General features: G+C 35.6%; 1 protein-coding gene across 1 annotated transcript in view; it reads right to left on the reverse strand.

Annotated features, from left to right (window-relative positions):
- Positions 1–24,031, reverse strand: part of opcml (opioid binding protein/cell adhesion molecule-like) — a 328,241-nt gene extending 304,210 nt beyond the window's left edge. Inside the window, exon 1 of the mRNA XM_087806721.1 lies at positions 23,691–24,031. Coding sequence (XP_087662847.1) covers positions 23,691–23,751 — 61 coding nt within the window. The 5' untranslated portion in view covers positions 23,752–24,031. The remainder of the gene's footprint in view (positions 1–23,690) is intronic.
- Between the last annotated feature and the right edge of the window lie 236 nt (positions 24,032–24,267).

Raw genomic sequence — 24,267 nt, forward strand, 5'->3', positions numbered from 1 at the left:
GTCCGAGCAGCACCAAAAGCAGTGACACATCGTTGGGAGCCGGTGTCTGCATCGCTCATGGCGAAAGAACAACAAATGAGATGTGACAACTGGAAGGAGAAAAAAAGAAGAACAGGCCTTGCTGATGGGGCGAAAACGAGAACAGAGGGTCTTCTTTTGTACGAGCGGTTTATTTGCTTCTGCTGTGAATCTGGATTTTATCTAAACAGTAGGTTTGTGAAATGGATGACATTTATTTGTGTGACAAAATGTCATTGTTAACCTCCCGGTCAGACATTTGGGTGAGATCTGTTAAAGCAAAGTAGCACTTCTCTGTAAAGATCTAGTCAACGTTCTTCCATCTTTTCATTAAACATCTGAAATAATAAGTAAGTAAGTAAGTAATATTTATTTATATAGCGCTTTTCTAGACCAGGGTCACAAAGCGCTTAAACAATCAAAACAATACTCAAAAAAGTATATACTTTAAAGATCAAGATAATACTGAGAACAACACAGGAGTTCCAGAAAATCAAGGAAAAGCCTGAACAAATAGAAACGTCTTAAGATGTTTCTTAAAGGATTTAAGAGATTCTAGATTCTGATCCACAGACCTCAGAGCCCGAGCTGGGGTGTAAGGCTGGATCAGATCAGTGATGTAAGGAGGAGCCTGACAATGAATAGATCTGAAAGTAAGAACCAGAATTTTAAAGTCAATAAGAAGGTGCAAATAGCTTTTTTGAAGCCTTTGCCACTGAACATGAATCTAGAACACATTTACTTATTCTTCTTTGAAGTTTTTCAAAAAATAAAGCGTCCAACATTGCCAATATTCATTTCTTTTTTTTCCTCAATAAATAACATAATTGAGGAAAACATAACTATTGTTAAATAGACTAAAAAAAAGTCCTTTATAGTAAGATATTCAACGGCTTGTGTAAAAATAGAACAGGGAACTAACAGCTCTGTCCTTCAGGTGCATGTAAGTTCTGTGTTCTGCTCACTTGTACAAGTAAAACGTGCGACTTAAACCACAAAAAAAATACAATGAAAAAAGTCAACATATATTCCTAAAAAGCTGAAAGTATGCTGTACTATGAATGCTAGAAAATGTTGATAAGACATATATTGTGATGTTAGTTTTCACAATAATGTATCGATATTCGACAGCACTGTATCTATTTAAAAAAAAAAAAAGGTTTTGGCTTGCAACCATCTTATTTGTTGCCAAAGTTTTTTTTTTTTTTAATGGTAAAAAGTTCAATAATGTGTGTGTAAATTAAACTTTTCTACTATTTTTCTGGAGCAATGCAACATATTGTTCTCACACTGAAACCCTGCGAGACTGAGGACTAGAGGATACAGTCAACTCCAGCAGCTTTTAAAGCTGATATTTGGGCACATGTTTCAAAACAAATGAAAGCAGTTACGACTTCATCAAGAGTCATGTGGTCTGTAAATTGTGCAACACCAGAGTCAAGTATTCGACAATACTACAAATACAGTATTTCCTAGTTGTTACAGTATCCCAATACATCGTATCATTGCCTCTGTATGTGATATGCATTTTATCGGCAGATTCTTGCAAATACACACCTGTAATTAATGCTTGGTAGGATGTACATGATTTGAAGTTTGTTTCACCATTAGAGTACTAAGTACTCAGAGGTCAGGCAGAGTTGAAAATACTCAAGAAGTTTGCGGTACGAAGCCGCCATTGGCTGTGGCTGAATAGAAAGAAAAAAAGCGCAGCACATGCAACCATCAGTTTACCACACAACCTGACCTGAGGATTGTATGTACTAGAAACTCAGCACCACAAGACTATTACCCTCAAGATGACCTTTTATGCACAATTAATAAGAGCTGCTTAGTGAAAGGTTTACATTGTCTTAGTGCCTTTTCTTCTATTGTTTTTTCTGTCCTTATATTGTCATTTATGTAGAATTGTTCTTTACTGATATATGCACTTACAGTATGTACTGTGATGCACTTGTACAACTGATTATTGATGTTTTTTTATATTTATCAATGTTGTATTCATAGTATTGTTTTAATTATTTAATTTTTTTTAAGTGTACTAGGGTTGTTAAAAAATATTGATGTATTGCGATATTTTTTTCCATGATACTGTATAGATTTGTTTCAAACCATATTTTACTTTGTACAATTTACATGCAAATATTCACTATTCGATTAAACTTTCTTGTTCTTTATTATTATTTTATATCTATTAACTTTCTGGATGGAAGCAGTGTTCCACAGCTAAAGGAGAAAGAAATCCCGCGAGATCCTGGCAATGACTGTGGATGAGAGGATACAGTCGAGTCCAGATGATTTTAAAGCTGATGTTTGGAAATATTTTGGTTTAAAAACTTCGTCAACAGTCATGTGGTCTGTAAATTCTGCAACACCAGAGACAAGTACTCGACTATACTACAAATATATACTTATATTACATCATCACATTTATCACAAAATATAGTTTTTAAGACCGTTTCGCCATAATTATGTCTGCTATGTTTGCATGAACTAGCTTTTTAGAAGATAGCCTTCAAGTGTTGGATAATTTTTACTGCATTAGTTTTTAATCAACTTAAATGTAGATTTCTATATTGCTTGTAAACATGCAAGTATAACTTTCATCTTAATATTATCATATTAACAATAGCATGTAATGATATTAAAATAATATTCTTGAACATTTTTTAAAAGATTTTTTTTTCAAAAAAAAAAAAATTGAGCCACAACTTAAATATTGTTATTTTGGGGCAGGAGATGCCTAAAGGGTAACACGGTCAACAACACGATGACCAGCACTGAAACGAGCAGCTGATCGAGATGCTTATCTTCCTTCCTTGAGCACTCGGATGTGCTGATGTGCTTACTTTTGCTCTAGTTCACTTCGTCGAGTCACCAGTTGGACGACACGGCAGAACGAGACTGGAAGCATGCACGTGTCGTCACGTGAAACCAGAATTTAATTCAGATTCTGGTTTACAAAGACTTGATATATAGATATATATATATATCTATATATCTATATATACACATTATAAATTAGACATAAATACAAATGTCCAAAAGTGAGGACACTTAGAGCAGAAAGAGAAAAGGAAAGAACAAATTAAATGAGGCAAAAAAAAAAAAAAAAAAAAAATGGGTAGAGTCAACCGAGGACAAGCTTAATCATGCAGAGGATAGAATTAGTGGTCAACTGACATTCAGACTCTAGTGTACCACATTTAAGTAATTTAAAATATATATGACAAAAATCAAACGTGATATTAAGGGCCAACAAATGTAATGAAAAATCGCAAAAACAAATCAATACAGGGTTATTGAATACAATTGTTTTAAAATGATCTGTTGTATGTTGAAAAATATACAATGTAATATTATGAACTTCACTGCACTGTATATTGTTATGTATACTTTATATTCATGTTCAATTACTTTGTATTTATCTTAGTAATTTCTATTGACCAGATTGAGTACATTCTGTTTTTTGCACTTTGTTTTCACTTTGGTCGGCTGCTGTGTAGTGACTAAAATCTAATAACTAACTCATTTCTCAAAGGAATCTTCCCAAGGTATCCATACATTTCTATCCATCTACCAACATTTTTTTTGTAATATATCGGGCCAGAAGACGAAAGCACCGTGCGTGGAATACTAGCTTTTATGCTATGATGTGCCATCACAGAGGTGAATCTAAAGAGTTTGTGAATTGCAAAAATAGCATTTTGATGTACAGTAAGGTCTTGCAAATAAAGATCTTGGAGAAACGTGCTTGATTTCAGAAGAAGAAGAAGAAAGAAGAAACACATGTGGCAGCTCTAAAACTTTTTTCACAGATTTAAATTTATTTTCATCTTAACTATTTGACCATTTTAAAAGAGACAAACTGTTGCCACCATGAGAAAATGCCTTAACATACTGTAAGGTTATGAATCTGACTTAAGGCACAGAGATGAAACATCAGATTTGGTTTAAAGTCACAACAATTTTACTTGTAAGGAGAGAATAATACAGAACCTTCTCATAGAATGTACAGTTTAGCTCTGAAGTAAGAACCGTTTCAGTTGCATCTTAACTCTCCATCATTAGTTATTATACCAAGAGACAATACAAGAGTTCACAAAATGGAAAAACACAAACTAAATTGAATTACAGATGGTTTGAAATGAACAAAGGTTAGTTTTCTTCCTGATGGCTGATCGATATTGTTTTGACACATTCCCACGCATTTCATTCCTGAAGCCAAATTTGACAACACAATCAATACACCAGCTCAGTGATTTTTCAATCACCTACTCTCAAAAAACCCAGCTGTTGCTCAACAAATCTTTTTTCTTTTTATGTGAAGATTGTATAAATCAGAAAAGGTAGAGGGTGAAAATACAGCGAGCTTTGAAACTTTAGAAAGAGCTAACTTTGCTAGAGTGCCTAAGAAGTTATCATGAATGCACGTTGCGTTCATCATCACAGAGGACAAACTTTTCCCCGACACTTGTCTCTCATCCATATTCCGGTGTTGGCTGCCAGCCGATAACTTGGCATGTGCAGCATGATAAAACTGAAACTACGCGCCGGATTCGGAAGAGATTCTTTTTTTTTTTGAATGCCGTCGAGAAAAAGTGTCACGGAGAGGTCAAGGCATTATCTTGCTGTTTACACAATAAGTGAAAAAGATAGCTCCCCCAAATAACCGCAATAGTGAAGGAGAGTGACTGCTTTGTGTTGTGTTTAATCATACTGATAAGACGCCGCTGTTTGTTTCAGTGATTCATGGATGGTGTTGCTGCTGGATGTGGCCCTTGCAAGCAAATATTAATTATAAACGTGTCCCTTTAGGCTCCAGACAGTTGTTAGATACCGTGGATCATTCTCCATTGATAAAATATATGTGAGGCTAAAGGAAAGTTACACTTAAGTGAATTGATTTTCATTCAAAGAGAGATTATTTTTATGTTTTGTGGTCATTTTTTCACTTATTATTGCAGCAAGAAGTTCAATAAAAAGCATAAGTGACGTTGAGTTTGTTAACTTGATATTAACATGTTTTTGTTTTTCATTTTGTTCTGAATAACCTATGAAACTCTTCACATGACATGTCGAACAAAATGTTCACACAATAATAAAGTTATTTGTTATTATTTTATGTTACATAAATGTGTTCAACAACATTAACTGAAAATTGTTATATTTAAACTATTTAAATATGTCAAATTATGTCTGTAATGGTCATTACATCTTAAAATTGTTTCATTATATCTTAAAATTGTTTCATTACATCTTAAACTGGTTTCATTACATCTTAAAGTTACATTACATCATAAAATAGTTGGATTTTAACCCCAAAAAAAGTGTAATATTACATCTGAAAATTGTTAAATTTCAAAAAGTGTTTTATTAGATCTTTGGTTGAAATTTAACAATTTTCAGGTTAAATAACACTTTTTTTGTCTTATAAGAAGGTTGATGGGATGGATGGATGGATATTTCTTCTATATTTATATATCCTGAGACTTTTATTTGAAATGCATTAGAACATTTTATAGGAAATATAATTTATGTTTTCAGATGCATTATATTAAATCTGAAAATTGTGTCATTACATCTGAAAATGTGTTTATTACATCTGAAAATTGGGTCATTAAATCTGTTAATTTGTATATTTCATCTGAAAATGTTTATATTTCATCTGAAAATTAAGTCATTACATCTGAAAATGTGTATATTTCATCCGAAAATGGTTAAATTACATCTGAAAATGATTGGTTTTCAACCAAAAAAGTGTAGTTTTCATGGTAACACTGTTGGATCAGAAGTCTATAATTTGGTTGACCACAGTTGAAAACGTGTCTACGTTGAGAATGTAAAACTTGAAGCGGCAGGATAAAACAAAAGTGATGTATGTTTTTAAGTGTACTATTACAAATACGCTTGCTTCTGTAAATCAGGTTCTTCTTACAGAGTGTTGAAACGCTCGTCAACCATTGGTGTCAAGTTTCAATTTCTCACGCATAATTAAAACTAGATGATGTGTGGATTATTAAAATAAAACTAATAAGTGTCAAAGGCAGTGAAGAACATTGATTTGTCACCTGTTAGAAAGTGTTATTTTGCCCTGACAGCTTGAAGTGAAAATGTACCGAAGCTGAAAATTGGAACTCAAGATATGTACAATTTTGGTTTCTTTTTAGAAAATAGAAAAAAGGATCGTTCAGGAACTGGTATCAAAGTGAAGGTATCAGTACTAGAATTGATAAATTCCATCAATACCCAGCCATAGATGTAAACATCAACAGGAGTGTATGCCTTAATCTCTTCCATGATTTGAAAACATGACGACGACAGCCTTCAAATAGAAATGTATTCATAGATGCGAGTAAAAGACCTTCAATGATAAGTCACAGATTAAAGTGATGATGTTTTGTGCCAGAGTATGTTCGTGATAAATAAGTATTTTTCCTTTTCCGTCATAAACCCTGGTAGGGACGATCTGGAGTTAATGGTTGGACTAATGTCTTGGAAGCGTCCGTAAAAACCTGACTGAAAATTGCTTTTTCTTCGTAAACCATAAAGTTGATTTGTGTGCAACAGGAATCACTTTACAAAAGAATAAAAACCAATAAATGTGCTTTTTTTCTTCTTGCGTGCAACACCCCAGGCTCGTGCCATCCTCCTTGCACTCGGCAAGGATCTCATATTCGGACTCCCATTCGGTTACTAATGATCAATGAACGCTCCACAAGACTTGTTCGCTGGTGTATGTCCGGGATGAATGTCCGTGTTCATGGCTGCTACAATGACCTGGCTGTGTGGGAGCAGGGACTCACTGTAAAGGGGCGTCTCTTTGTGCACTTCTAAACAAGAACCCTTTGTTTAAAATACACATTTCCCTCTATGAGTTTCACATGGTTTCCTGTTTTCAATGGAATTTAAAGGCAAGAGTAAATTCAATTATAGCTGACAAATGACGACCCTTCTCTGGCCGCGACACTAGCCCAATTATATCTGCTCCAATAACCATTCTATGCTATTGTTGCTCACTCCGTGATGCTTCCCAATGTCTTAATGTTCAGTGTGTAGTAGAAACATAAAAAAAAAACACCTTAAGATCAGAGACACTTTTTCTTGTTGTGTTCCATGTTTTGGCAAAAAAAGAAATAAAAAGTATATTTAATTACATTTTTGTGCTACTGGCATATTTAGCTATTTTAACGAGCGGTTTCGTTCTTTGAATTATTGCACTTCATCATATCGGGTCTTTGAAATCAGCGGGCGTTGCCCGTAGGCCGTAGGTGTGTCATTATGATGAATGGTTCGAGTCGTCTGAAGCGTTGGAGGCTGCTCGGGTCACGCACCGGTCAGAAAAGTTGAAGGTGTTTTGGTCAAAACTTTTTCTCCTGCCAAGATACATGGCGCCCGGGGAAAGATCGCACACCGTGAACGGTTTAAAGCCGAGTTTACCCGCCGACCTTTAGGTTCTCTACGATGGAATCCGTCATATGACCTAGCATTAAATCAATTTTTCGTTACAAACAAACAGGAAAGCCCTGACTATTCTCATCCCACTAATTTCTATTTGCCCAAGCATCAGTTATTTCCATGTGAACCTGAACCACCGTATGTATTTGTCCAGCGACCAAAAGCGACTTACAAGTGATCCCCATATTGTTTTGTATGAACATCAATCATACTTGGACATTTTTTTTGTATTGGCTCGTCTTAGCCCTACTCGACTCGACTTTGTTTGTTGTGTCATGTTTTCATTAGCACGATACATCGAAGCAGATATTTCGGTACCTCTTCCAGTTTCTATGGCGCCGATCTGGCACTAAAAAGGTGTTTTCGACTGACAAACGTCTAGCGATTGGATAGACAATTACAACACAATCAAACCGCCCATATTTTTTTTTCAACCAATCCAAGAAGGAGTAGAGTATGTTGGTCCAAAAAGTTGTTCTGTGGTTCGAGGACGAGGTCCAGACATCTTTGGGTATGGTAAGTACACTATCGCCACAAAGTTCTATGACAGCCCTGCCCGGCGGAAAAAACACAACAGAGTAGGTTTGAGACCAGTTCATTTGAGCCAGGATGAATATTGCTGGAACATTGTAGTGGAAAAAAATTATTTGGTGGGTTTTCATTCAAAGCAATTAATCAAAGCAAAATGATAAAACATAAATAGCAATTATTTTAAACAACTTTAATTCAAAACAAGATTCTCCCAAAGTTCTTAAAATTGTTCATGTTTTTTGCTATTGGTGCTTGATAAGTTTATCGCGCAACCTTAACCTAGCTTTCTGTAGTGGAATTAAAGTCACAAGACTAATGTCCAAAACTACCTGGTCAACGCCAGTGATCACTTAGAAGTGCCATGAACTATTATACAAGCACCAAATTTGAAAAAGTTAAGGCCAGAAAACATCATTTTTTTATGAGATCTGTCGATAGATTAAACTGTAGAAACAAGGTTTCCTTTAATCTGGTGTTGCAGATTTTACAGACTACATGACTCTTGACTAAGTTTGGTTTTGAAACCAAAATATCGTCAAACATCAGCTTTAAAAGCTGCTGGACTCGACTGTATCCTCTCGTCCTTAGTCATCACTGGGATCATGCGGGATATTATTGCTCCTATATCTACGGAAGAAGTAATGACTGCTGCCATCTATCGACTGCAAGTTTAATTGCGACAGAAAAATGAACAAACACTGTGATTTTTTGTATGTACATTTTAAATAAAAAATGTATTTTTTTAATGTTAAACACACTTGTATGTAAACCTTAAAATAACTATGATGAAAATAAACATGATTTGAAAAAAATGATACAGTCCCTTTCAAATATTGTTACAGTACTGTTAAAAAAAGGTGTATCGATACTACAATGTGTAAACCAGGTGGACCATTTTACCCTCAGATGAACTCAGGTTAACCATGAATACCATCACGCCAGACGGTATCATCTCAGCAAGCGATACTACCATCTGAATACTATATGTCAACACCTACATGAAGTACATGAATTACAAATGAGCAATGGAATGATAAGCACATGAGTTACAGGATCTGAACAGAATGGAGCGAAAAAGTACCAGAGCTAGGGGTCAGATATAAGAGCAAAACCTGGTGAGTCACATCAAGGATGTTCATCATATTCTCCACAGCATGAGACACCTTGGATGACTTTGCTTCAGAGAGAGCATCATCTTCGAATGTTTGGCCGCCCGGATGCTCAGCTACACACAACACAAGCCTTTTAAAGAAGCTTCTCCGCTCATCCAAGCGCACCAACACGAGCAGACTTGTCCACCTGGAGGACATTTATTACGAGTGAGGCGGGTCACAGGGCAAGAAAATCATCAGGCGGCTCATTCACCCAAGCAGCACTTGTCTGATGCTTTTACGAAGGCGTTTCCTCTGCAGAAGAGCCGCTCTAAGGTGGAATATAGAAAATCTGAAAAATACATCTGTTCCATTTGAATATTTTTTGAATGCACATTTTTTAGTGCTTTTTCTGAATTATTGGTACTGACTTACAATGTTGAACAACTTTTGCATACTTGAAAAAATAAAAAGTTTGTCTGTATTGAATTTCAATAGATATATTGTCATATATTGCAATACTGTAGTAACAAGGATATATTTGTAGTATTGTCGAGTACTTGACTCTGGTGTTTCAGAATGTACAGACCACATGACAAAGTCGTAACTGCTTTCATTCATTTGGAAACCAAAATATGTCCAAACATCAGCTTTAAAAGCTGCTGAAGTCCACTGTATCCTCTCGTCCTCAGTCAATTTATTGTTCCTATTGCTAACATATTTTCTCTAAGTGCAAACTAAAAGTGTTAAATGTATTTTTGGGTGATAATTGATCCTGCAAACACAACCTTTAAACACAAACTCTATTGGATCGCAAACCAGGAGGCTAGATCACATCGTAGTGCTTGGATCGGAAGCGTGGATGGGAGCTTTTTCACCAATACCCGATCCCAATATCGGATCGGTGATCCCTAGTACTGTCAAAGAGAACTTTTTCAAATTACTTCAATAAAGCAGTTTTTTACTATAGGTTTTGTACTTGAATTTTAGTGGTCTTTAGAGATGACATTTGTGTTATTGGGGGGTCAAGGTGACCCAGAGGCCTGACAACAAATAGGTTTGAGGTATCACCTGAGATTAGGGTTAAACCCCTAAAAGCCCAAATGTGCAATTTCTCCTCGATAAGCATGGCCACTCAGGAAACTGATATACACAAGCTAGCCGGCCCTGAACAAAAAAAATAAAAAATCTATCAGCTCTCAGAGACCCATCAAAGTGCAAGAGGTAATTCCTTACATAAGGCTGCGAGCAATTAAACTGGTCTGTTGGAAAACTCCTGTACTTTTGCAATGTGTGCGTGGAATCATTCCACCATGTAAATCCACTTAGTTGTCCACACAAAAATTAAACTTCTAAGGGTCCATTATTCACATTCGAAACAAAGCCTAACCTGTTTGTTGATTCACTCCCAACATCAACTGTTGTCCAAAAGCAATTGTGCTCCGTAATGAAAGTAAATCAAGCAACAAAAAAAAAAGGTGATGAAGCTTTTCTACGTGAAGTGCCTCGTAAAATGTGGCTATTTCAACGTATTTAGAAAGAAAAGGGTATCAATAGAAGAACGGAAAGTCAGCACTTCTTTTGGAAAAACATTTTTCAGCAGCATCAGCAACACAACTCTCAGGATAAATCTTAATGGCGGAAGCGAGCGGATAATAATGGAGGAGAAATAATTGGTCAATGTTATTACTTTGTTACTCATCTGAACCGGACGGTACCTACACACCCGTGTTTTTTCGTTTTTTTTTGCAAGGACAACACCGTGGTTATGACCTCTCGTGGGGAAGAGATGTTATCAGGTTTGTTTGGAACATAATGTTTTAATTAACTTAGATTATAGTAATAAACTCTTTGTAAATACAACAGCACTTTGCGTTGACCTTGAGGTCACTGACACAAAAGACAAAACGCAGAGTTAGAAAGTGAAGATACTGAGGAACTTGGCTCGAATACTTAAAACGGAATCTAATACTTTTTGGAGTTATAGACAGAAATGTATGACCAAACGACGCTGTGATCAGCTTATTTTCTTTGTCTTTCTTGTCCAAAAAGTCACTCAAAAACAATCAAAAAAAAAATCCCCCAAAAAGTGTTTACTGTCTGTGTAGCATGTTAGCTTTTTTAGCTTCTGCTACAAACAAGCTTAAAATATAGACAAGACGATACAAGAGTGAAGTTGGTTTATGGAGGTATTTAGAGGTTTTTAAGGTTTTTTGCGTCTTAAAAGTGAAAGGATTGCACTGCAAAAAATCTTGACCCTTAGTCGACTAAGGGAAAATCTAATTTGAAATCAGGTGCCCATTAAACTTATTGATAGGTTTATGATAGTTGTCTTACAATTTTAAATGAATATATTTAAACAAAAATAACATATTTTAGCTTAATTTTATCCATTTTGGAAACAATTTTTATAAGAAAGTTTTACTTATTTATCTTCTAGTCTAACATGACCGTCAATCACAACTGTCAAAGTATAAAATTTGGCCCTTGGTAAATTTAGTTTAGTTTGTTTTCAGGCAGGAACCTACACTAAATGATCATTGATTTTAATACTAACTAAGTTGCTAATATGTTAGCTCTTACTAGCGAAACTTCAACCATCCACAATGTCCAAGGTTGCCATGAAGTATTCGCACTTATAACCGACAACTGCAGACAATGGTCTTACTATTTAAATAACAAGCAAGACGAAGTCATGCTGTGTTTCAGTTCATCTTCTCGTTTCTACATTTGTTTGTTTCTGCAGTTTATTGTCTAGCACTTCGGCTGGTGCTAATTATCCGGCACACCTGCTGACAATGCCGCAGTAAACGTCTCCCAAATAAACACTTATTTAACAAAACGCCTGAAAATTCTTCACCAGGTCATCAGCTTCCACGCATGGCTGAACACTTCCTTTTGTCTAACTGCCTCCATTATGAGCCTTTCAAGCGTCTACCCAGAATATAATCGAGCAGTTTTTATTTCCTATTAAACCTCCAGCAAGATGCGATTGTCGGTCTGTTAACAAATAAATGTAGAAATGGATGAACAAATGATTTTCTTTTAGGGAATGTTGACATTAAGACTTAAATAGAGATAACATTTTGGGGTAGGGTTATACAGATTCACTAATCTCACGATACAATATATATTCAGCTCACAATTCGATATAGTATTAAGCTAACAAAACAATTCTATACAATATATTTATAAGTAATAAACGATATAGTATAACTTTTATAGTATAAACGATATGATACATTTAGCTCAAGATACGATTTTATTTGAAATATTATGCTTACGATACGATACAATAAATTCAGCTTACGATAAGATTCAATACGATATTTTCAGTTTATGATACAATTCAATACAATATTCTGCTCACGATACGATACATTTAGCTAAAGATACGATTTGATTCGACATTTAGCTCACGATACGATACAATACAATACGATATATTCGGCTAACGGTGAGATTCAATACGATATATTCGGCCCATGATGAGATTCAATAGTATATATTTAGCTCATAATAAGATTCAATACGATATATTCGGCTCATGATAAGATTAAATATGATACATTCAGCTCACGATACGATTCTATACGATATATTCAGCTCATGATATGATTCAATACGATTTATTCAGCTCAAGATACGATTTGATCGATATATATAATAAGCTCACGATTCTATAAGACAAATTCAGCTAACAATTAGATTTGATACATATATTCAGCTCACAATAACATTTGTTCGATACATTAATATACAACTACACAAGCTAAGATGCTATAATCAGCAAAAGTCTATTGATGTTTACCTTCAATTAAAAAAGCCTGAATTTAGCAACACATCATTTTTATCATTATATACTGTATATTCAAAATTACAGAGCTAAAATATTCTTAAATAACACTAGTATTATGTTGGGTTATTGGCAATTGCTAAAACTCATCTACATCCTAGTACTAGAGTTCAAGAATTATCGCTTCATAGCTACGTCAGCAGGTTTTAGGTAAATACATATGTCCAAAGTGCAGCCAGGGGGCCGTTTGTGGCCCTTTAGAAAATGTAATCTGGCCCGAAGTCACTGTTAGGGACTTTATCATTCAACCAGACTATGTAAAATCAAAAATCTTCTCATAACAAGATCATAAGTCAAATTAAAAAGAAAATTAGATGCTAGCTCCTAAAGGAAAACCAGTATCCTTTATATCTGGGAAGAAGTTCTTAATTTCCTTGAATTCAAATGTGGCGCTCCCGATAAAAATGTTTGAAAACCCTGTTTAAGGAAAAACTGTAACAGGGTGACTAGATTTGACATTAAAATCTCCTTCATGGGAACCTTTACCAGCTTAACACTCATCTCTCGATACAATTCGAAGTAATATTCGTTAAACCTGAATTTTACGAACCATTGTAGGGAAAAATGATTTTATTTTTAGATCTTGTAATTTTTCCACTCTATTTTCCTTGATTTTCTGGACCTCCTGTTCTCAGTATCACCTTGATCTTTTAAGTATATCTTTTATTCGACTATTGTTTTGATTGTTTAAGCGCTTTGTCACCCTGGTCTGGAAAAGCGCTCTATAAATATAAATTTCTTACTTACTTATTTTGGTTAAATTAACGAACAATAGCTTTAAAAGCAGCTAAAGTTGGCTGTATCCTCTCGTCCTCAGTCACCACCATCTCACAGAATTTCATTTTTCTTTTAATTGCAACACAAAAAGGAACAAACACTATGAAAAGTTGCATGTTAATTGTAAATAGATAAGAAAAAAAAAGGAATCATTTTATTTCACACGCACTTAATTGGTATATAAACCATAAAAGAACTGATAAAATGATTTAAAGGATGAATAAAATGTTATTGAAAGTTAAAAAAGAAAACAAAAGTCCATTACAGTAAAGCCAAAATAGCTTTAGCGATCAATATATCTTTATATAACTCTTCCTACCACTGTTAGCTAGCTTAGCCAAGTAGTCTATCCACAAGGGACCAGTCCAGTAGGTAAAAGAAAGGACACTGAAGTCCTTCTAAAGTTTGTGCATCAGAATAACAAAAATAAAAAAAATTCAACTTCTATCCTGACAAGCAAAAATGCTACATTTCGAACCATGACATTTAAACATATTATAAGTAATAAGGTGCAACAGTTGTGGGTCACAGCTGCACTTTCAGGGCCAAATAAGACACTTGTCACTTTGCCCTTGTGCATCGCAGTTCCGGAGAAGCAGCTGCTCCGTCAGGGCATTTCATCTTCACTGCAGTGGTATCTTACAGCTCCCAGGTGTGGGAGCGCATGTTGAAAGTCTCCAAGAATGTACAGCAGGACAAACTTGAACATGCAGGATCAGCAAAATCCTGGAATTAGGCGAGATGGAGGGGGTTGGTTCAGAATCCAGGGTAAGTATTTTTACTAGCTAGTGTTTGACTCCACACATAAAAAAAGTGTCGCATTTTCCATCAAGTTTAAGTTCATAATTGTTTCAAGTAATGATTCGGTTTTGGTGAACATACATGGAATACTTAATTTGTCGCATTAAAAAATATATAGTTCTTAGGGTCAGTTTAAACCAATAGTTTATTTAAGGAAAGAAAGTATGAACCTCCTGTCAAATAAAATATATATATTCTATGTACATATCGTAGGTGTTCATTCCTTTTTACTCAACAGAATTTTACATTTACCGTTTTTTGGTATGAATAAGTGTAACAGTAATACTTTTTCTCAAGGACAAGACTGTGTGAACATTCCCAAGAACACTTAAATAGTGCTTCTTAAAGATTCTCCAAATCCCCCTCAAACATCAAAATATCCTCTGAATTGGTTCAAACAAATGTGTTTGTGATATTCCTTGTGTTGCCTCTGGGTCAAGATAAACAACTGCCCTTTCTTCAGGCACATGTACAGTGGTGGAGGTCGTTCGCCTTGACCCAGAGACAACACAAGGGATACCACAAACACCTTTGTTTTCGAGGCTTTCCGGTCACCTGGACCCATACTCTTTAAGTAGTCCTCTCTATGTCAACTCTCCTGACTCATGTACATGTTTCAAATAGTGAAGTCTTCCTGTCAAAGATGCAGTAAGTCCCTCATCACGACCATGTTTTGAACTTAGTACTTTATGAAGTTCTCCCACATATGACATCTGGGCGAACAAGAGGTTACGAGAGTTCATTATGACATAATAATGGCTTCGCTTTGTTTATACAATGAGTCCCTTGGAGGTGGAGAATTCTGGTATTGATGACACGCAGCGACAAACCTCCATGTTTGACCAATCACAGCAGAGTGGGCGTGGTTATGATAAACAAGATTGAATCTCCAGAAAAACAAAGAATTTCCAGAGGGCGGGGCTTAAGACCACTTTCTAATGTCAATATTTCAATGAAAAGAGAGTTTTGTACAAACAGACACTGATGATATAATAGAGTCCAACATCTATTTAAGACTCACTTAAATCAACACATTAGTTGCTCTTTAAGTAGTTAATAATCATTTTCACATCATTACATTTGGTTTCATTATCCTCAACTCCTACTGTGATGTTATGAGCGAAGACAACACACCTACAAAGTGAAAGATTGCTCTGCTTAAGATTTTTTTTTCTTCCTCTTAAAAAGTAGCACCAAAAACACACACATATCAACTATAAAATAAGCTTAATTCAGATGTAATTGGTTACTTTCTGCTCGAGCCTGTCCCTGATACAGTCTCATGCCATATGCTGCAGCTGCTGTGCTCATCAAAAATTCAGAAATAATTAAAAATGTGCGCCGCACACAGTTGATAAACTGTACATCGGATTGGAACGCGTGGAGCTCACAGCCAAGCCCGCCACAGCAGGAGGTCAGCCTTTGAAAAAGCATGAAACAAAGAGCCGATGTCAAACCGTGGGGATCAATTATCACACTTTGTAATAAATAAATGACTTGAGACTTGTGAGTTGATTTTGTTTTAAGAGTTTGAGAGAAAACAAATTTCAAATGAGATTTTGTTTGTAAATATACTTGTTTGTTTATTTAGGAAATAGGACATTTAAAATTTTGATTCAATCTTAATTTACTTTACTTCGCTCCAGCTTAACACTCATCTCTCGATACTGTCGAAGTAATATTCGTTAAACTTGAATGTTACGAACCATTGTAGGGAAAAATTATTTTATTTTTAGATCTTATAATTTTTCCACTCTATTTTCCTTGATTTTCTGGACCTCCTGTTCTCAGTGTCACCTTGATCTTTTAAGTATATCTTTTATTCGACTATTGTTTTGATTGTTTAAGCGCTTTGTGACCCTGGTCTGGAAAAGCGCTCTATAAATATACATTTCTTACTTACTTATTTTGGTTAAATTAACGAACAATAGCTTTAAAAGCAGCTAAAGTTGGCTGTATCCTCTCGTCCTCAGTCACCACCATCTCACGGAATTTCAGTTTTCTTTTAATTGCATCACAAAAAGGAACAAACACTATGAATAGTTGCATGTTAATTGTAAATAGATAAGAAAAAAAAAGAATCATTTTATTTCACACGCACTTAATTGGTAAATAAACCATAAAAGAACTGATAAAATTATTTAAAGGATGAATAAAATGTTATTGAAAGTAAAAAAAAAAAAAAGAAAGTCCATTACAGTAAAGCCAAAATAGCTTTGAAGCCAGCTGTATCTTCTCATCCTCAGTCACCACCAGGATCTGGCAGAATTCCGTTGTTCCTTTGGCTACAGAGAACGAAATGACTGCTGCCATCTGGCGGCCGGAAGCTTAATTGCAACACAAAAATGACCAAACACTCTGAATAGTTGCATGTAAATTAAAAAATATATATATTTTGATACATTTTATTTTGCACACTTAATTGGTATATAAACCATATAATAACAGATAAAATGATTAGAAAGATGATTAAAATGTGATTTGAAAGCTAAAAAAATAAATAAAAACTTACGATACAGTAATGCCAAAAATGACAATATGTTTCTGGGTCCCATACTTTTAAGATCTTGCCTAATATTTTTGTTTATATTGTATCATTATCTTGTCAGAAAATATAAAAAGTAGGGTATTTACTACAAAAAAAAACAATCAAACAATTTAAAACTATTTCTAGCACATAAACTAAGTACAAGAACAAGCATTTCTAGACTGTATACATTCCAGATTTAAAGACTATATGAAAGTTTACTTACTTTACTTGATTTATAATCTCAAAATAAGGACAGACAGTTTCTCTAATATTAAGCATTTATTAACGCATATCATTTTTGCATATATTAAAGTTTACTGTTTTTTTGGTTGCCTATTTTCTGGATTTTTGATGGATTTTCTTTTAAATTAAATGTTAATTTAAATCAAATAACCTTTAAATTAAAACCTTTCCATTAAAAAAAATAATAATAATAATAATTAAAGCATTGACTTATGTTTTGAAGATTCTTCCTTCATCTCTGTCGACAAATTAAGATGTTTGCTGATGTTTTTTATCGCTAATCAAAAGCATTGTTTTTGGAGATTTAATTTATTTGAGGTTGTTTTCTAATCAGCATTATCGCGGTCAGGTAATGATGTTTTGGATTAATTAAGTGATAAAAACAGAGACAGGAACTCTTGCTCATCCATGATAAGATTGTCAATTAAAAAAATAATATCAATTAATTAATCTGTAAATCAATCAGGTCAACAAAGTTACTGCAATAGCAAATTAAAGTGTCACGAAAATAACCTGCATGAGGTTCATTTCATTACATTAAAAGAACATTTGGATAACATTCTTGTTAAGTTTCAATTGAACTTTAAAAAGTCATGGTGTGGCCCCTCACGTTGTTCTCGTCTTCTTTGCACAACAGATGGGAAGTGATAAAAAAAAGAGGTTTGTGTCTGAACTAAACATATTCTCTAATGTCGTGCGACACTGTGCTGGGAGTCGATGTTGGGTCAACCCTTCGAGCACAGCAGGTGATAATGGCGGAGCAGATGTTGAGCTCCGGGATTCAGGCTCGGGAAAAAAAAAAATTGACTTTCTGGTCCGTCAGCTTTGTGATGTAAAAATACTGTTGGAGTGATAAACCCGGTTTTTGGGTAAATCAGGTACGCAAGTTTGCCTTAGTAATGGTCTGAAGAAAACTAGAAAATTGGAAAAAATATATATAAATGACAAAGAATATTATTTAAAAAAATCAACTTGAAAAACCTAATAAATAACTATAAATTAATTAGAGAGCAAGTTCAGGTGGATTATGGATCTGAAAAAACAAAAATTCTGGAAATATCCTCACTAAATTTTAGCGACATCTAGTGATTTTGATACAATTCGATGCAAAATTTGTTAAACTTGCATAACTTTCAGAACAATTTTAGGGGAAACTTTTTTTTCCAGATGTTGTAATTGTTCCACTCCATTTTGGTTGAATTAATTAAACTAAAACAATTGCTTTACAAGCAGCTAAAGCTGGCTGTATCCTCTCATCCTCTGCACCACCAGGATCTTGCAGAATTGTAATTGTTTCTTTGACTGCGAAGGATGCATGTTTATCACAAAATACAATTTATTTTTAAAAAACTATACTATTCAATACTAGTATATTCAGCTCACGATAAAACATATTTTGATTAACTTGCTTATATTTTTTAAAGATTTTAGGGGACACTGATTTTAGTGACATCTTTTTTGGGAGTTTTAAGTATTTGAACTGAAAGCCAAAACATTTACAAACATAAGCTTTAAAAGCAACTGTATCCTCTCATCCTCAGTCATCGCCAGGAGTTCATTTTACCTATCGAAGCGCGTAACAATTGCCGCCATCTAGCATCTGGAATTTTAAAGGCAACACCAAAATGAACAAAATATTTCCATCTTAACTGTAGATAAAACATATATATATATATATATATATATATATATATATATATATTTTTTTTTTTAAATGCAATTAATTGAAATATAAATGATTAAAGAAGTTGATTCAAGTAGAATCTGATTTAAATATTGACAACGGTTTGTTTTTTCCAATCACACACCTCCTTGTTGGTAAAGTAGTTTAATTGGTTGGAATTGTATTAAAATCAGACATGTCCTCATTTTCATGGGGGTCTACTACCCCCTTGTGCCCACTTTCCCTTTGACTGATGGACTTCCCCTCCCCACTTAAACCTTCACTGAGAGGCGAGAAGTCTACATTATTATTTTCTAAGAGATAATGGACACCTCATGAGTGTGTGTACATGTGTGTAAATAGCACACAAAAACATGTTAGAATTACACTGAATATTTTCCTGAAAATAGTTATTCAACTTATCACGAGTTTTCAGGCGAGTTTCTTTACTAGCTACCTAAAAAAAAGATGAATATACTTTTATATATACAATGAAAGTTTTATCCCTGCGGCATTGAAGCGAATCAGTTTGGATTAAAGGGAAGAATTACAAAAAAAGGATTCCGACAATGATGGTCACGATTCCGAAGAAGTAACATTCTTCATTCAAGAACGAGGACTTGAATAATGTACTTTTTCTTTATTTATTCATGTCGTGCATTCATTGAGCTCCACGAGTAGAAAGTTGATTCCAAAAAGAAGGCTGTCACAAAGTGAAGATGGTTCTGAATCAGATTATTTTTTTTAACTGGAGAATCGACCAACAATTTCTCCCAAATCTTCATTCATTGTCAAAAGTGGAGGATGGACTCGGGAGGGGGGAGAGGGTTCTGATTAAGACCGGGTCACTCGTAACACATGACATCACAAGGTGAATAAAACCGTTGCTCTGCACTTGATGGATCTATAACTCTTCCTAAATTTATCACAGCTGAGAAAACTAACAGGAACAAGTGCCCATCTGTTACCCCCCCGACCACCACCACCCTCCAGCCCGCTCACACACTCACACACACACACACTCACACACACACACACACACACTCGCCTCTCGACGTGATATTGCAACTGTCGATCGCGCTGTGGAATGCGACACTTCCTTGGGTGATATGAGCAAACTATTGAGTGATAGACCCTGCTGTGACCTTCAAACTCACAGGAATTTATTAAGATAACATGTACTTTGAAAGAAGGGCTTCTGTACCTTGTACTGAAGTATTTAAGAGCTTATGTACTTATCTGTGATTGTGTTTTCGTTCATGAATTTACACCGATTTGGTCCAGGTGTCAAACTCGACCCACCAAGTCATCTTAGGTACTTCGTCCAGACGGTTCGCTTCAATGTACGCTAATGTTAAATAAGTGACCTTGAAGGTTAAAGATTAAAGAAGGAAAATAAGTTGTTGATGTCAACAATTCCAATAACAGTGAAAAGTGATATCGAAGGAAGTACATTTGTTTGAGAAAGGATAAGAAACAACAAAGAAAAAAACAAGTCTCCAAAAATGACAAGACAACATGATCAAAATGAATAGTTCCCGTTTCAGACAGTTTGGTAGAAAAATCGTAAAATCCCGAAACCAAGGTTAAAGAGGAACTCATTATGTTAGTTATTGGTACCATTCTATTTATAACTATTATGATGTGACTACATTACTTAAACGATGGTATTGCAATTGCTTTAAATGCTACAAAATTAAGAACGAAAAGATGGCAGTGATATTTCAATAATTCACAATATAAAATTCAATTCAAAACTAATTCAAGATTAATGTACAAGCTGATAAATGACTAGACTGTCGATAGATTCGGTAAACAAAGCCCATTTATTTTAGCAATATAATACTCTTCAGGAATACAGTGTTTTGCATTACGTTACAAAACACCCCACGCTCTTGGAGGCACCATAGCATCCCCAAAGTCTTAAGAGATTTACCATCAGTAGAGTCTGAAAGTTGACAACGATAGTGTTTCTTCAGAGTTGATTATTAACGTCACTAAATGCAAGAAGACCACAAGAATAAATCAGCTTTAAAACTGAACATCTGCATCTTAAGACTTATGTGTTATCAGTTTTATCTTGCCCTTTAAAGTATATACTTTATTGAATATTGTTTTGATTGTTTAAGCGCTTTGTGACCCTGGTCTGGAAAAGCGCTACATAAATAAAAATTACTTACTTACGCTTACTTACTGTATATAGCATTTTTCAATAAGTATTCAGCACCAAAAGCACTTTACACTAAGTTACGCATTCACCCATTCACACTAACAATCACACACTGATGGGAGTAGGCTGCGACGCAGCGGGCAAGCTGAACCATCAGGACCAATCAGGGCAGAGTGTCTTGCTCAGGGACACAATGCCACAATCTCGTCTGGAGCTGAAATTGAACCCGCAACTCCTCAGGTCACTGAACCATTTTCGAAATTGCTTCATGACAACATCTTGATTTGGACGAGTTTTTCTATGATCAAAGTGTTTCGGCCAAAAACTGAAAGTTTACTTTAGGCATATTTTCAAAAGATTTTCGGTTTCCGAAGATTCGGTGCATTTCTAGTAAATGTACATCTTGTTTGGCTGATGTATTACGCGAGTGTGATTGGATTAGATAGTGCATAACATAGGTCCCTCTTGGTCAAACAAAAACAGCCTCCCTGAACATCTATAAGATGTAAGTAAATGTGTGTAGCCAACTTCCTGAAATAATATCTGGAGGTTCCTCAAATAATAATGACTTGGTTTGATACATTTCTGCATCTTAAAGTCAACTTATTCCGCTGCGACACCACCGCAAGGCTGCCGTTACAGTCGACCGACTTCAGGTTTCTGTGTCAGATATTGAAGCGGTTTCTCCCTAAAGGGCAAAAACTGACACACAAACATAAACAAGCAAGTCTGGACGACTTCGATCAACACAAATGTTCACTGCTCCGGTGGAGATTTGTGTATTCTTTGCACCGGGAATCTTTTTTTTTCTCTTGATGTATCCGACCCTTGCATGGATTTGTTTTTCTTTTCCAGAGCATTACTAGAGACTGAAGCGTTTGCTTGTTTTAAAAGACTGGACCTCCATATATTCTTCACTCAATATATTCAAAAAGAGATCATCGATCTTAACTATCATCTACCTGCTGCTTTTCCTTCTGTGCTCCTCTGGCCACTTTTTTTCTGTCCTACTGTTACGAGCTTTTCCTTGAAAATCCAGTAAATCGGTGTTGAAATTAACTCACAGGTTCTTTAAGATGCTTTTCGAAACATTCGAAACGCCCATAATGTCCTGTTTTATCGCCAAAAACTACACACTTTGAATCAATTGTTCAGCTTCCAGTAATGTACACACATGTTTTGGAGGTTTAAGTTCAAATCTGCTGCTGAAGTTATGGTCGACTAAAGCCTGGCTTTCTCCTTGTGTTTGCAAAGGACCTGCTGTTTTTTTAGCAAGTGCATCTTAAGAATCAAATAAGTTGATAAACAAATGATCTGATACATTCATTGAGTTTAGGTTTTTTACAAAAATATAACAAAAATCTGGAATAATAATTCCTGTATAAACATGTCGTAAATTGCCCGAAGTGTCGGATTCTATTCCATCTTTGTTCCTTCTTTGCTTGTGGACGGATCAGACATCATCATAGCTTTTTTTCATATAATTTTCTTGTCAACAAAGTTGATCTTTTCAAAGAAAAACATTTAAATCAAACGACTGCCATGGAGACTTTTTTTTTTTAAGATTTTCTAAAATCTGTACTTCCTTTCAAATTTGACATTGTATCTAGTCGCGGGATCTTTAAAAAAAACATGTTTTTCATTTCATACGACATCTTTTTTCACCTGCAGATTTCATTTCTATCTGTAAAAATTGATCACCATTAGCCAACATCATAAGCCATGAACGAAAAGAAGACGACTTTGCAATTGTTCTGGTTAAAGTTAGGATTAAAATTCTGAAGATATCAGCTGAGTTGCTTTAAAACTATGAAACAAAACTTTTGTCACACTAGTTGGTCCGTTAAGATGTTTAAATCACTTGTTATTTCCAGTGAAAATAAATCCAGGGTTATTAAAAAAATGTATTTAATGAGTTAAAATTTGCTGGTACGCATTTAGGATGAACCCGCAAGACAATCATTACTTATAACCTCACAATGAAAAAACCTTTAAAGGGGAATAAAATCTCATGATCTCAAAAAGGTGGACAAACATCTTTCTTCAGACGGCAGCTTGTTCCTCCAAAGTAGCTTCTGCGGCTGATGTGGTCGAGCGACTCAAGGTGCGTCTGTTGAAATTGTTAGCTTGAGGGGACGCCGTTATAAAACACCACACGAGCACCCCTGAACTCCGGTGATCAAACCTCAATTCTCTCTGCTCCGTTGAGTCGCAACGAACAAACCCAGATCAATTCCCGGCGTTCCCGTTTATATAATCAACTCGTAAACATTGATTTCCACATAAACGTCAAGCGGTTATCGATTTATCATCTTTTCGGTACAGCCAGGAATTATGGGTAACTTCGAGGGCACCGAGACTGACAGGTGCTCCGGCGCCAAGAGGAAGTTTTTGGGAGCTTTAAAAGACACCACTCGACTTCGGCGATCCCGAGCAAGCTCGAGCGATTCCGATTGAAGACTGAGAGAGGATGAGAAACAAGTCTCAAGTGAGCGTCCATCAAAGAGAAACCCGGAGAGCGAGGTAAACACGGAGAGCAGGAGAAGTCTTACCTGGGAAGACGAGCGTGGCAAACACCCAGGACAAGATGATCAAACACAATGAATTATACATGTTTTTCCCCCCAAAAAAAAGCTGCTTTCTCTTGAGTCCGTCTTCTGTTGTAGATCTTGCCCACGAGCAGGACTTTAAAAGAGAATCGCCCACTTTGCTTTCTTTAACTTCTTCCTCTGGTGACTTCTGTCAGTCGGGGTATATTTTCATCCCCCCGTCTGCAGGAGAGACGCAGACGATTTCCACAGATCCCCCCACAAAAAAAATTGGAGTTGGTGACACGAACGAGCGTGGATTTTTCCTCTCGCAGTATTCTGTCTCCCGCTCGCTGGCTTTTCTCACGTAGTACAGAGCACAGAGGGACCAGTCCTCCGCAAGACCGAAGGGGGGGTGAGGAGGAAGGCGGGAAGTCTCGGCTCCCTCTCTCATTGGCCGAGGCTTTTGGCAATCAGACATAAACAGTCCTGGCTCTGTTTTTTTTGGGTTTTTTTCTATATATGATTAACCCCGATTCCCATCCCTGTCGCTCCGTCGGGGAGAATTGAGAGTGACGGAGATTGAGAGTGTGAGACGGGG

Source organism: Callionymus lyra, chromosome 14 (assembly GCF_982586985.1).
Source record: "Callionymus lyra chromosome 14, fCalLyr1.hap1.1, whole genome shotgun sequence".
Lineage (NCBI taxonomy): Eukaryota > Metazoa > Chordata > Actinopteri > Syngnathiformes > Callionymidae > Callionymus > Callionymus lyra.